This window comes from Topomyia yanbarensis, chromosome 3 (assembly GCF_030247195.1).
Source record: "Topomyia yanbarensis strain Yona2022 chromosome 3, ASM3024719v1, whole genome shotgun sequence".
Classification (NCBI taxonomy): Eukaryota; Metazoa; Arthropoda; class Insecta; order Diptera; family Culicidae; genus Topomyia; species Topomyia yanbarensis.
In genome coordinates, this window is record NC_080672.1 from 46465310 (window position 1) to 46479772 (window position 14463).

Sequence of the window (14463 nt, forward strand, 5' to 3'; positions counted from 1 at the left end):
CCGATATGTGCAGGGACTTAGACGGCAACCCTCTTACGAACAAGTGTGAGGTGATTGAGAGGTGGAAGCAGTATTATGACCAGTACCTTAATGGTGAAGCAGTAGAGGACGAAGGCGGTATGGTAACGGATCTTGGAGCACGCGCAGAAGACGCTAGGTTGCCGGCTCCTGAAGTCAAGGAAAAACAACAAAGCTGTAGATCAACTACCCAGCGAGCTATTAAAATACAGGCTAGAGCGCTGCGCTGGGTAATCACCAAAATTAGGGAGGCGGAGATTCTTCTGGAGGAGTGGATGAAGGGTGTCGTTTGCCCAATCTACAAAAAGGGTGACCAGTTGGATTGCTGCAACTACCGCGCGATCATACTACTTAGCGCCGCCTACAAGGTCCTCTTCCAAATTCTTTGCCGCCAATTGTCACCATTTGCAAGGGAATTCGTGGGGCACTACCAAGCGGGATTCATGGGTCCCAGCGCCACCACGGACCAAATAGTCGCGATTTGGCAGGTTCTGTAGAAGTGCCGCGAATACAACGTGCCCATCATTTGTTCATCGATTTCAAATCGGCGTATGACACAATCGATCGAGATCAGCTATGGCAGAAAATACACGAGTACGGTTTTCTGGATAAGCTAACACGGTTAGAAAAAGCGCTGTTCAACGTTGCGTTAGAAGGTGTAATAAGGAGAGCGGGGATAGACACGAGTGGCACGATCTTCAGGAAGTTCGTCCAGCCTCTTGGCTTCGCCGATGACATTGACATAATGGCACGGAACTTTGAGGCGATGTAGGAAACGTACATCAGACTGAAAGCTGAAGCCAGCAGGATTGGACTGGCCATCAACGTTTCGAAGACAAAATACATGAGAGGAAGAGGTTCTAGAGACGACAATGTGAACCTTCCATCCCGAGTTCAGATTGACGGTGACGAAGTCGAGATGGTCGACGAATTCGTGTATTTGGGCTCACTGGTAACCGCCGACAATGATACCAGCAGAGAAATTCAGAGACGGATCTTGGCGGGAAATCCTGCCTACTTTGGACTCCGGAGAACGCTCCGGTCGAACAAAATTCGCCGCCGCACGAAGTTGATTATCTACAAGACGCTGGTTAGACTGGTGGTCCTCTACGGCCACGAGACATGCACTATGCTCTTGGAGGACCAACGCGCCCTTGAAGTTTTCGAACGGAAGGTGTTGCGTACCATATATGGGGGCGGGCAGATGGAAGACGGAACGTGGCGCAGGCGAATGAACCATGAGTTGCATCAGCTGCTGGAAGAACCATCCATCGCGCGTTCCGCGAAAATTGGACGCTTACGGTGGGCTGGACACGTCATAAGAATGTCGGACGACGACCCGGTGAAGATGGTTCTGAGGGCGACCCTACAGGAACAAAAAGACGGGGTGCACAGCGAGCCCGATGAATAGACCAGATAGAGGACGACCTGTGGATCCTTCGAAGACTGCGAGGCTGGCGACAGGCAGCAATAGATCGAGTGGAGTGGAGACGGCTTCTGCATACAGCAAGAGACAACAAGGCTCTAGCCTGAACGGTAAGGTAAGTAAGTTACTTGAAGGAGAGATCCCTGGTCTTGAAAAAGCACCAGGGAAAAATTTCGACTATCGTAAATCTAGGTTTGCTAGTCCTCCACCTTCTATACTATAATACTATACTATGTCTTGTCTTCATGAGTCTGGTTCAGTTCGTCGATGACTTTGTGCTAAAAATCAAGGTAAACACCCTTATTCTTGTTTACGATTCGTTCGAAGGTGGTCAAATGAGCTTACTATTCGTTCGAATTGCTTTTGAACGAATCTCGCATTCGTCGTAAACAAGAGTAAGGGTGAATATCTCTTGAGATGGTGAAGTGTAGTAACAAATAGAAGATTAGGAAACTTGGCGTTGAAGCTGGAAGCGATGAGGCTCCACGTGAATCCGTAGAACAGCGCTGTAATCCCTTTCACTAGCCTAATTTCTCTTTAGATAAACATGAATAAGTCGAATGACCTTTGGGGCACTATATTCAAAGTCACGTCACCTAGTGACTAGAAGGAAATTTTCTTCTAGTCACTAGGTGACGTGACTGTGAGATTTGTTACAGCCCATTACGCCAAACGGCCCGCTCTCCAAGTCAAAGAGTTAGACGGGATTTCGTGTTAAAAGAAAAACAAGCGTTACTTAGATTGTATCTAACACAATAATTTAATAGGTTCCTTACGCTTTTTGATACAAAATAGCAGAATTGCTTGTTCTTACTCATCTGCTTCGGTTCGAGATGAAGGGCCTTGTATTTGTTGTTTTACTTGGTGATACTTACGTTTTTTTCTTCCTGGGAACTGCTAAAAATGATATTCTCTCCAATTTGTAATCTCGCGTGTCACTCTAGTTACGCAGTACTAGATTCGACCGAAGTGCTTTAAAAGCACATATATTTTACGCAAAATTCTCCGCATGTTCTTAGCTTATATTATTCATTGATGTTTCTCGGAGTTCATCATACACTACACACTTATTTAGAAATTAATCGGTTTGCCAAACGTGGCAGCTGTGTGGGCTTCCCGTAACGCTTCCGCACACGTCGGGTGGGCATGGCAGACACGGGCAACATCCTCAGCAGAAGCGCCGTACTCCATGGCAAGGGCAGACTCGTTGATCAGTTCACCGGCGACCTGAAAGTTTTGCGATTTTAGGAAGTGCTTTTTTAAAGTTCCACCGAAAGCAGTACTTACCGGTCCAATAATGTGTACACCGAGCACGCGATCGGTTTGCTTGTCGGCCAGCACCTTGACGAAACCTTCGGTGTCGTTGTTGGTCTTGGCACGGGAGTTTGCCGCAAACGGGAATTTGCCCACGTTGTAGGCAACGCCTTCGTTCTTAAGTTCTTCCTCATTCTTGCCAACCCAAGCAACTTCGGGGTGAGTATACACAACACTGGGTACGCAGTTGTAATCGATGTGAACATGTCCACCGAGCATTCCCTCGACGCAGATGATACCTTCGTCTTCGGCTTTGTGAGCCAACATTGGGCCGTGAATGCAATCACCGATTGCATAGATGCTAGGGACAATCGTTTGGAACATGGTGTTCACTGGGACGCGACCACGATCATCTTTGACAATGCCGACGTTTTCCAAACCAAGTCCCTCGGTGTACGGCCGACGACCAACAGAAACCAGTAGCACATCGAATTCCAGTTCCTGCTTATTGCCATCCTTAACATTTTCAACGCTAACAGAAATGGCTCCGCCAGTTTTAGAAGCACTCATCACCTTAGTTCCAAGTAGGAATTTGAAACCTTGCTTCGTCAGAATTTTTTGGAAAGATTTCGAAACCTCCTGATCAATGCCGGCACCTCCAATCGTGGGCAAAAACTCAATTGCCGTCACTTCCGAACCGAGCCGACCCCAAACTGATCCAAGTTCAAGGCCAATAACACCGGCTCCAATAAGACCCAATCGCTTAGGGACTTCCTTTAACTTCAGCGCACCGGTCGAAGAAACAATAGTTTCCTCGTCGACGTCAATACCCGGGAAGGGTGTCACTTCCGAGCCGGTCGCAATCATGATGTTCTTCGCATTAACAATATCCTCGCTGCCATCGGACTTTTTCGCCACAACCGTGTTCGGTCCGGTGATGGTTCCCCATCCGTTGATGTGGGTAACGTTGTTCTTTTTGAAGAGCTGCGCGATACCACCGGTAAGTGCTTTAACCGCTTTCGACTTCTGTCCCATCAGTGCTTCGAGATCAAGTCGAATGTTGTCGGCCAAGATGCCTCTGCTTGCCATGTCCCCCGAGTGGGCCATGTGATAATAGTGGGAGTTGTTTAGCAGTGCCTTTGATGGGATGCATCCGACGTTCAGACAGGTACCGCCGAGGGTGTCGTTCTTCTCGATGCAGACGGTCTGGAAAAGTGGAGTAGAGAAGTGGTTATAGATGAACTATTTTACCGAATGTTTGCAACAAGTTAAGTACACTAAGATTGTATTTTGTATATTACGTTCTTTGAAATGTTAGAAACAATGGCTGATTTGTGTGCCACACTTGCGTCTGTTTAATCGTCAATTATTGGTCTTTGAACGGTTAAACTATTGCAATCAATTTTGTGTTTGAATGATGCCAGTTTTGGTTGAGTGTTTCAATGTTAATCTACCAGCTATTAGAATGTTTATACCCTGTTCAGCTTTAATGTGCTTACTCTTACTGCATCATTCATTTTCTTATCATTCTTACAAATACCTAAGAAATTTATCAAGAACTATTTACGCTGAATATGGCCTCAACTGTCAAACGAAAAAACATTACACATTATATTGTGCAGAAAGGTATGCTAAACCTTAGGTCAGCGCCTATTAAATTGAACCTGCTTATGGCTATTTTTTTTTAAAAGCTGTTCTCCATTTAATATTTGTAACGAACAACGGGTTTCTAATTATATGAATAATATAGCACGGCTTCCATTCAAAAATTTCCAAGCCAAAGGAAAATTTCAATATCAAACAAAACCTTAAAAAGAGGCGCAATATTTTGAAAATAAAAAAAAAACAACTCATAAACAAACAATAAAAATCATTGCATATGGTATCGATGGGAATCGCACTTCTTAATCCCTTCACAAGCTGCCCGACTGTTAAATCAGATAACGTCAACAAAACACCAGCATCGCAAAAGTGTAAAGCAACAGAATAGAAAAAAACCTTGCTCCAACTGAGAATGACGTAAACATATCGCCAGCACAAATCACCATCGCTGTAGAGGTACGTCCTCCGATTTTGTCACCTTCGGAATGACTTTGTTTTTTTCGCGCACCGCACCCCGTCCCCGCACTCACCTTCATGCCAAGCTGGGCAGCTTTAATGGAAGCGACATATCCGCCGGGACCGGAACCAATCACAACCAGATCGGCATCATGTGTCGTCGAGTAGAACCGTCCATACAGCGCTCCAAGAATTGCTCCATGGTTTCGAAGACCAGCCGCGGTAGTACCCTACAATGAAGTAACGGTTTCTAGATTTGACCTGTTCCGAAATGAGCGACTCGCTTAGGAGGTGAATAGACACTTCCGATCGCTGTCTTGTTGCATAATCGATTTTGCTTCTGTTCATTATCGCACTTTTTTTTCACCTACCTTGGCAGCCAGATTCACTAAATGCCGAACGTTGCACTGCATTTTGTTTCACTGGGCAGAACGGTTGGCTTGGTTCTTTATCGATTTCAAGGACACCGGAGAGTGGTTCGTCCCACGGGAATGATCGCTATTGGTTAGCAGTAACGGAAACAGCCGGATAGATTTTCCAGAAAACACACACCGCCCGATTTCGATGATTCGGTCGTCGACACTCGCGCGATCACTTTACACGTTTGACGTTTAAATAATCAAGCAAGTGTCAAGAAAAGTCATCATTGCGGTGCAAGGTTTGGATGAGGGATAGGAATGTGAAATAAAAAAACGGTGTTGTATAAGCTATACACCGGCTGCATAACAAAAGAGAATAATATGATAGAGGGCATAAAACGCTGCTTTTCCATACATTTGTAGGCTGTAGGCTCCATACAATTCAGCTTTTTACGTGCCTTCATGGCGGTCAACATTGTCCTGTTAGTAATATGTTGAGAGCTCTAAATTTTAGCAATAGTTCATTGCGCTACCCGCCCAGTAAGAAGATGTAATCCGCCTGCGTATAGGCTAGTTTATAATTCAGGAAATTTGTCATGGGATTTGGAACCCAGGATTTCAAATCCCGTGGTATGAAAGCACCACGTATATGGCACCCCTATCCCGTTTGCTGTGAACTGACATAAGTCAACATCTCAGCGGGCACACAAATTATGGGCCCCACTGACAGTTCAGATTGTTCTACTCATTTTGCTTGAAGCTCGTTCTGCTCTAATCATACACCGTACGGTATAACCAAATACAAATATGTTTGTATTTGGTATAACTCGATCTTTAGATGTTTGTCGAAAAGTGAAAAAATTGGACCGAAAAGTGAAGAAAAATGTTGTTTTGAACATGTCAGTGAATAATAAAAACTTTTCGCCATTATACCAACAAATTAAAAGAACGTCCAGTCCATCATAAAATTGTGTCGAATGAAATCGATTATGTTTATTGTGGATCAACCTTAACGCGACGTTTTAGATCTTGGCTTTGAAATCATGGCGGCGTCGCAGATACCTGGAAAGCACAGACTAACAGACATTACACTCGAAAACAATGCTTCTTACGCTTTAACGGTCATTTTAATTATATTTGTAGTTGGGACTGTGGTCACATTTGGGTCATTAAGCAATATGCTGTTTTTGATATTGACGCTAAAGATACGTTGTTGAACTTTTTTTTCACTTTTTTTGTACCCAAAATAACAAATAAAAAATATTTTACAAAATTGAATTTTCACGACTACACCATCCATTGAACTACCTTGGTCCCTAACCTTTTGCTGAGAGAACTGTTGAAAATGTTAACCCATGTGGTTAAATTCCCTGCCAAGGAAGACCGATAGTGTCAAACGAGGACGTGTTAACATTTTTTTTAGAAAATCAATGAAAAATCATTCTGAAGTTTTAAAGGTTGAACATGTATATTGTAATATTTAGAAAGAAGAGCTCTATCGGCTCATGAAATAAAAGACGAATTTTATTCTTCATTTAATGACTCAATTACGGCGCCACTGACACATGAACAAGACAACTATTGAAAAATTGTTCCCAAGTCTGAGGTAATCCTCCAACAACTGGGTGTTCAGGATCGTGAATAAAAGGTGGAGGTAGTGTTCTGAAAAAATGCCGGATCGATATTTTTGAGGGAATTCCCTCATAGTGTTATGTCTGTTAGTCTGTGATGAAATCTCTACACAAAAATGACAATTTTCACAAAAATGACTACAGTCGTGATTCGTTGGTCGGGCCACTGCCTATGTCCAACCAGGGCCTTGCCTCTAACGTTTATTTTTTGGCTCATAGTGGATTCGCCAATAAGTAACTCACGGTCCCTCGCAATGTCAAACCCTACCATGACGTTTAAGTGTCATCACTCATTTTTCTATCGAAGAAAGGTATCTAGGAAAAATTAACAACCTTAAGGTAACTATGGAAAAAATAACCGAGCGAAGATAAACAAAACTTTTATAGTTTTTCGAATATGTGAGAAGGAAACTAGGAAGATTAAGTAGGTTCGATGTCTGGTAAAACCACAATAAGCCATATTTCACGCTACCGTGGGTGGATTCTTTAAAGCAACGCTAATAATTATTGTTTTCTCCCAATTCACACCAAATTCCAAGGGAATCACTCTCTCAAAATAAAATTTGTGTGTTCTAATCGTGTCATGTCTTGGCATAGTCAGGTCTTGATGCCTCGAGTATATTCAGTTGATTCGGATTTTTCACATCAATTTTAATTTAAAGTCTTATTATTAGACATATGCAACTACTTGAATTTCAAAAATAGCATTTTTACACAACAGGTATTTCTCAATTTGTATTTGTATTCAATGCAATATTCTAGACTTATTTTCTGGACTCTAACACTTTCATTTAAAAACGTATTTTCCTGTGCCACAATCTATATTTGTTATTAAAAAATATATGTTATTGAAGCTCAAACATCCGGCACCAATTGAGACTTCCGGTTCGAATGCAAACATCCGATTTCAAGGCTGATCGAGTATGAACCGGCGTTTACATTTGAGCTACAATTTTGACAGGAATCAATTAGAATCCTAAGTCATATTCTGTTCGGTTTGATTTAGGGATTGAGCAGAAAAATTCAGAAATGCATTGAGACTGACCGCTATTGTATCGTAGTACATATATGTATTGTTCGGTATCACCGAAAAGTAACCGCACCTACGATTTAGCTGGTACCAAGTACCACAACCAACGCTATAGAAAGAGCACCCCTGGCAAGCTCAATTTCGATCTATTTTCTAACTTTAACCTGTAAACATCAACAGCAAATAAATTGTCAGCAGTACACACGTTTTATTCTTCATTGCACCACTAACCAGCCAGGTGTGACCATCGCCGAAAGGGTCCTTTTCAGGACCATAAGAATTCAATTATTTTCTGAAGGCTTCTGCTAACAATTTGTTACCCCATTTTTTGTTAACGACCTTTTAGAATCAATTTTAACTGTTGTAACGGCATTTAATTAGCAAGGGACTGACAATTGAAGTATATTTTTCAATATTAAGAGCCATAGTACTCAAAGGAGAGCAAGGAGTTGAAGGAAGGGAGTTTAGAAAAGCGAGGATTAGGGTCATATGAGCAAGCTTAGAGCTTCCTTTTTGTCTTCTATCTCAGGGGTCAGGATATTTTGGCATTTGAAATGCGAATCAGTACTATGGTTCCTAATATTGAAAAATATACTCCACTTTTCAGTTTCTTGCTTATTAAATGTTGTTACATCGATTACTAACTACCGTCCAGGATGAAACATTCACTGGACGATTGGAGATTCAGCCAATTTTGATGCGATTCAACCAAATACAAATTAGTATTTGATTCAACTTTCTACCAACCTGAAGGTTCCCCAATTTGGAACAGCTATGTTGAATATAGATCGTCAAATTATTGCAACAGTAATCCTTATTTTGAAACATAGCTGACCCTTTTTTATCTCCTAAAAGTTAAAATTTGTTATTGCTGCTATTTCAATGAACCAAACACCAATTACCTTCCATTGATCTCGACTAGAAAAGAACATTTTGCATACCATCAATAGCAAAAACCAAATGAAGAAAAACGGGATAGCTGTCGTAAAGCAAGATACAAAACATATTCAACCAGGGATCTGATGCAAGTATATGTACAGCACCATAGCAACGTTAAAATCTGTTTGCCTGAGTTGATGATGTTATTTTTCGTTCTCAACAAAAATGTCAAACTGGGGCGCCATCAAGTGGTGAGTGTGGTCAAATCTGAAGGGACCGAAGTCACTCATTCTAAAATTGTAAAATGAGCAACAATTTTTTAAAAATTTCTTCGGATGATACACGTCTTTATTATTTGTCTTTGGTCCAACTAACGAATTTAATTCGCTAGTTGGACCGACTGACAAATGTCAAAAACTCTCCAAAGAAGACATTAGTAGTGTAAAAGATTGTTAGATAGATTGTCAAAGTCAATTTGGCATGATATTTTGACGTTCAGATGCTTTTTAGTTGGACAATGGTCCAACTAGCGGAGGTCCAACTAAAAAGCAGTCCAGTTAAAAAGTGTCCAACCAGCGAATCACGACTGTATACACAAACATGACAGTTTTTGTGATGTCTACACAAAAATGACAGTTTTCATGAAGTGTAAAGGCTACTGTACACCTCGGGAATTTGATAGCGGGATTTGGGCCAGGATTTTGTGCCGGATTTTTATCATGGAAAACTTTCCGCCGTTATCTCTCCAAACTGTCAAAATAAAATATCTGCTGCTTCTAAAAATACCAGTTTACTCAGAGCAGCACAGATTTTTAAACGTAATAAAACATCATTTTCCCCGACGAAAACAATCCATGTTGAATTGCTTCCGCTCGGATTTTTGGTGTGGATAATTTTAAAATCATTTTCCAGAATTCATCGTGTCCAGATTTTTACCAAAGGTATAAATAAGGAGCTACCCAGCTTCGATATTTTTCATACATTCTTTTGGACACACCGCAAACCGTCTATTAGTACAAATTATCGAAGTAAAATTCGGGTAAAATCCTACTACAGTCGTGATTCGCTGGTTGGACGCTTTTTAACTGGACTGCTTTTTAGTTGGACTTCCGCTAGTTGGACCTCCGCTAGTTGGACCATTGTCCAACTAAAAAGCATCTGAACGTCAAAATATCATGTCAAATTGACTTTGACGATCTATCTAACAATCTTTTACACTACTAATGTCTTCTTTGGAGAGTTTTTGACATTTGTCACTCGGTCCAACTAGCGAATTAAACTCGTTAGTTGGACATAGGTAGTGGCCCAACAAACGAATTACGACTGTAGTGGGCAATTTCTCCATGAGTTTAGCAACGATTCGCTCCTTTGGCTATCTATATGTCAACCAACGATTTGGAGCTTAGATTATGCGCTGCGGTGAGCAAAAATCCAACTAGTGCAGGCACAAAGCGGTGTCCCCAGTTTTTGGCTGAGGTTTCGCTTTCTTTTACTTTTACTAGAGGGCGCCATCTGTATAATGAGTTACACATCATTCATACTAACGCTATAGTGATGATTGACACAGGGAGTTTTAATGATGTGTAACTCGTTATATAGATGGAGCAACTGTTCCAAAGTCATTTAATTTAAACCATTTTCCAGTAATTTATACCGAAATCCAATAATTTTTGCCGAAAACTCAAAAATGGAATAATTATTGTCTGTCAGCAGTGTCATTCCAAACTAACAAACGACCTATGAAATCCATATAAGTATTTGAGAGGTCGTTTGTTTTATACTGCAGTCAGTTTCGATAATGAAAGAAAACACTTTTGAGTTTAAAATATATATATTTTCATTAATTTAAATTTATAATACTTCTGAAATTTGCTCTTATACCGATTATTTTACAATTTTTGTAGTTTGAATTGAATTTCTTAATTTTTCTATAGCGGTCCAGTAGTTTATGTTTTACAATACTTTTCTTCCTGGCAACCAGATGGCGGCTGAATTTGTTTCTGGCATACCAAACACGCTTCCTGTCGTGTTGGTTGTAATTTTCGGGATTCATTTATGTGTAGCTTTTACTAATGCGTGAATGAAGAAAACTTTGCTTTTATGTATCCTTTCAAACTGGATCGAATGTACAAACATGTAGAAACTGTGCGGAATTACGGTTCGGGGTTTATCTTGATGCTGTTCTTAATTTAGTTTTGAAAAATGTAATAATTTTTACTAATCGACTTTTGTACATATACAACAAACTTCTGCAAAGCAAAAGTGTCACGGTTTTCTTTTTATAATTTATGTAAATTATGTTACGAAATTTTACAATGCAATGACTTTACGACGACTAATTGGAAGAAAAAACTGTTGGTTAGGTGTCGTTCTGTCTCACTGTCCTGTTTCGAATAATTGGTACTTTACAGAAAATGGCAAGAATTTTTGTTCGATTGCCTCCTGATTGCGAAAAAAAGTAACAAATATGGCTGACACGGTATGGTCACGTTGTCAAATCAACCGAAAACATGGCACTCGTTGGGATACGGGTTGGCAGGTAATTTAATTTTGAGCAGAAAGTTGATCGGTTGGCACATTTGAGTGAGGATTATGGCGATCGGAGGACATGTTTAAGACAAATCTGTGTCGTAGCATTCATTTTGGCACATGACTTCACAAATATCCTAGACCTCGTCGGCTCTTTTGTCAAAGATGGATGAGCTTAAGTGTAAACAATAAATAAAACGAATCATTAGGTGCTCTTGTCAGTCATCATTACTGCGATTCGGCTAAGTGTTTACTTCGCCATTTTTCTCTAGAATGGAATTTTGTTGATGAAATAAGTATCGATGGCCATTAATTTTTCAAACTAAATATAAATGTACATGTGCTAGCTCTTACATATATAGTTTAATGTAAAACAATAGTCTATCACAAAATGATTATAAAATACTAAACAATACTTTATGTTTATGCTTTCAATTGATTACAGTTAAATATATTGATAACACCGAGAGATGAAACGTGCAGACTTTCGAACATTCGCTTGCGTGGTGACCAATAATAATTTAATTATAATCAATTTAACTTGAAATCTCATAGTGTAACTTGTTTTTCTTGTTCTTACGCTATTATGCGTTGTTTGTTCTCTTTATACATCACAATATTTGCGTTTGCTTTTTTACAGAGTTTGGGACAACGATCCTGCGAAGCTTGTTTTTGGCCTCTTCTATGATATTTGATTTTAGTTTTAATTCATCCAAAACCCCCCTCTCCCGTAAGTTGGCAGCGCTCGACTAAAATCGTTCAATTTTAGTGAACAGATAGTTTTATAACTGTCATTTCTTCTCGTTGTCCATTTTGTTCTTGTCTAACGAGGAGGTCACCATGCTACCACCGTTTCCGGGGTACATCTTGTCCAGGTGTTTGATGGATTCGTTGAGGAAGTTCTGCAAGAAAATGGGAAGATCAGTTAATTTGTCAAGTTAGATTTGTTTATTGTTTGCTATACCTGAATTGCTGTCAGCGCTGCCACGATGGCAGGCGAACCGAAACCATGTGAGATGAGCGAAAAGTGTGTCAAATGTCGCTGTATCGAGGGATCCAGGATGTGCTGTGGTCTGGTGTTGCACAGAGGTGAACGGTCCTGGTTCAACAGATCCATGAGTTCTTTTGTAATCTAAATGAACAAATCAAAATTTAAAATACAACAATTTTCGGTGTTAACTACTAGCAGAGAACAGTACCTGTTTGGTATTGATTAACAGCTCTTTCCGCCGGTATGACTCCTGGGGCTCCGAGTACTGTCGGGACAGATACTCGGCGACTTGGCGTGCTGGGAATTCCGTTTCACACACGTAGCCGAAATCGCGCGCTAAATGGATCGCTTCACCTTCAACCAGCGAGGTGAGCAGGGTTACGTTGGCGGCTTTACGCCGTCCTGCTGGAAGGTTGAGACCGATTTTCTCCAACTTTTCCCTCAGCAACCTTCCTCCGTTTTTACTCTTTGCTCTGTTGGGAGAGAAGAAAAAAAAAACAATATCGTGATTTTCTCGAGTTGGTCCAATTTCAAACAGGCACGCAATAGACTGGGTGGATGCTTTTAATTATTTGAATTTTAATGAGTAGAACTCGGGCTGCTGCTTACCGTCTTAGGACACCGCCAAGCAGGGATGCGTTGAGACATTCGGGAGGCGCTAGACGCCGCTGTACTTCCGCTACTGTCACTTTGTATTTGGAGGTGCTGGAGAGAAGACTGAGCCGGCCGGGAACGGAACAGAACACATCCGATGGAGAACCGAGGTTCATTTGGCTGCTGTCCTTCTTGATATCGGCAATTGGAAAATCTGGCGAGAGAAGGAATAGTTGGGTTTGAAAATAAGATGCATTGTTGTGGGTAAATTGATGAAAGGACAAAGTTATTATTTAAAAATTTAAAATCTCCGATTTTTCGGGAGATGCTAGTTGTAATAAGCATAGGACCATAGTTGACATTTAGGCTAGAGCAAAACTTTCCATAAAATATGTGTAAATTTTCAAATTGATAAACGTTGGAAATCAGTGTTGCATTGTTGCCATCTATGCAAATGTTTGCTACACTTGTTTGACAGCTGCACTCAAACAGCATTGCATCGATCACCGCGCCACCTACAAAGGTCTGCAATACGTGTTTCAGACGTCTGATTTATTCAATATGTAATTTCCATACAAAAATTATCCTTCCTTCACAATGCACATTCCACCTTTTACTATCTGAAACTTTTCCGTGTAGCACAACGCAACACTTCAAACAAACAGAGAAATGGTGATTTTCAACGCGGGATTGACTCAACACCCCAACAAGCTTCATAGCAGCAAACTGTGGTGTAGAATAACAAAAAATAAACAACTCCAAAATATGACACCTCCCTGGGAGACTCCCTTCTTATACATTTTTTTGCCCGCTCGTACCCAGTATACATATAATTTATGTTCCAGAGACCCTCAGTCGCCGTTCGTGCCGAAAAACTTCAGGAGGTCGTCCGAGGAAAAACATTGTTCAATGTCGAAGCATGGAGCTTCAAATTACAATTTACAATACACCTTTGTGTGCGCTTTAACAGATTTTTTTTGTGTGCATTCTTCTCCCGCTTCCTATGCCGCATGGTTTCATTCATCCGATGGCTAATAATCGGGTCTCCCTCTGTGATTTACCCTCCGCCATAACGAGAGGAACTTTACGATGATGTCTGTATTAGCCCGACATTGACGCAAAGTTCTTCGATTAATTAGCACCTCTTTTTCTCATGAGTGCAGCTGATTTTATCCGAACCGGGCAAATCGGCTGCACTTCCTGAAGGCATTGCGTGCGTCCCATCAGATCAGCTTGTCGATCAACTTGTCCGACTGAGTGTCTGACCGGTAAAAGCGGGATGATCGGTTTCAACAACAGGTCCCAAGAGTGATGTTATCGCGATTGGCTATAGGGATCAAGTTTCCATTCTTTCATTTTCGCTCCTTCCGATTAGATCCAGCACGGTTGCACGGTGTCACCCTATACCATAAATACCGTACCGAGATTAGTGACCAACTGGGGTAACACTTGCGGAGATCATCGCCCATAGATAGAGAAACCGTCGTGAAGTGGACGGGTCCGCAAGAAACAGACAAACTCGATGTCACCCGAAGCCCCGGTTGACAGTATTAGTATGCTAATGAGATTTTCGCATCTGTTTTTGGATTCTGCTGCTGTGCGTGCTCCCGCCACGTCCTCATTGGGATCATTTATAATCCCATTATAACGATAACTTCCTCACATGGTACGTTGGAGGCTCTCGGATAGCTTGG

The 14463-nt window shown here is 41.2% G+C and overlaps 2 protein-coding genes across 9 annotated transcripts in view; both read right to left on the bottom strand.

The window, feature by feature from the left end:
* Positions 1–2180: 2180 nt before the first annotated feature.
* LOC131690061 (dihydrolipoyl dehydrogenase, mitochondrial) lies at positions 2181–5367 on the bottom strand. Its single transcript, XM_058975537.1, has 4 exons — positions 5128–5367; positions 4831–4986; positions 2732–3904; positions 2181–2671 (listed from the first exon to the last, which is right to left on the bottom strand). The coding sequence occupies exons 1-4, from the start codon at positions 5167–5169 to the stop codon at positions 2516–2518; spliced, it is 1527 nt and encodes a 508-aa protein (XP_058831520.1). The 5' UTR covers positions 5170–5367; the 3' UTR covers positions 2181–2515.
* A 5152-nt stretch (positions 5368–10519) lies between these two features.
* Positions 10520–14463, bottom strand: part of LOC131693780 (transcription factor AP-2-epsilon) — a 402059-nt gene continuing 398115 nt past the window's right edge. For all 8 annotated transcript variants that reach the window (XM_058981904.1, XM_058981906.1, XM_058981903.1 and 5 more), the window contains 4 exons: positions 12785–12983; positions 12384–12648; positions 12149–12316; positions 10520–12086 (listed from right to left, as the gene is read on the bottom strand). In XM_058981904.1, the coding sequence (XP_058837887.1) occupies positions 11976–12086; positions 12149–12316; positions 12384–12648; positions 12785–12983 (743 nt within the window). In that variant the 3' untranslated portion in view covers positions 10520–11975. The remainder of the gene's footprint in view (positions 12087–12148; positions 12317–12383; positions 12649–12784; positions 12984–14463) is intronic.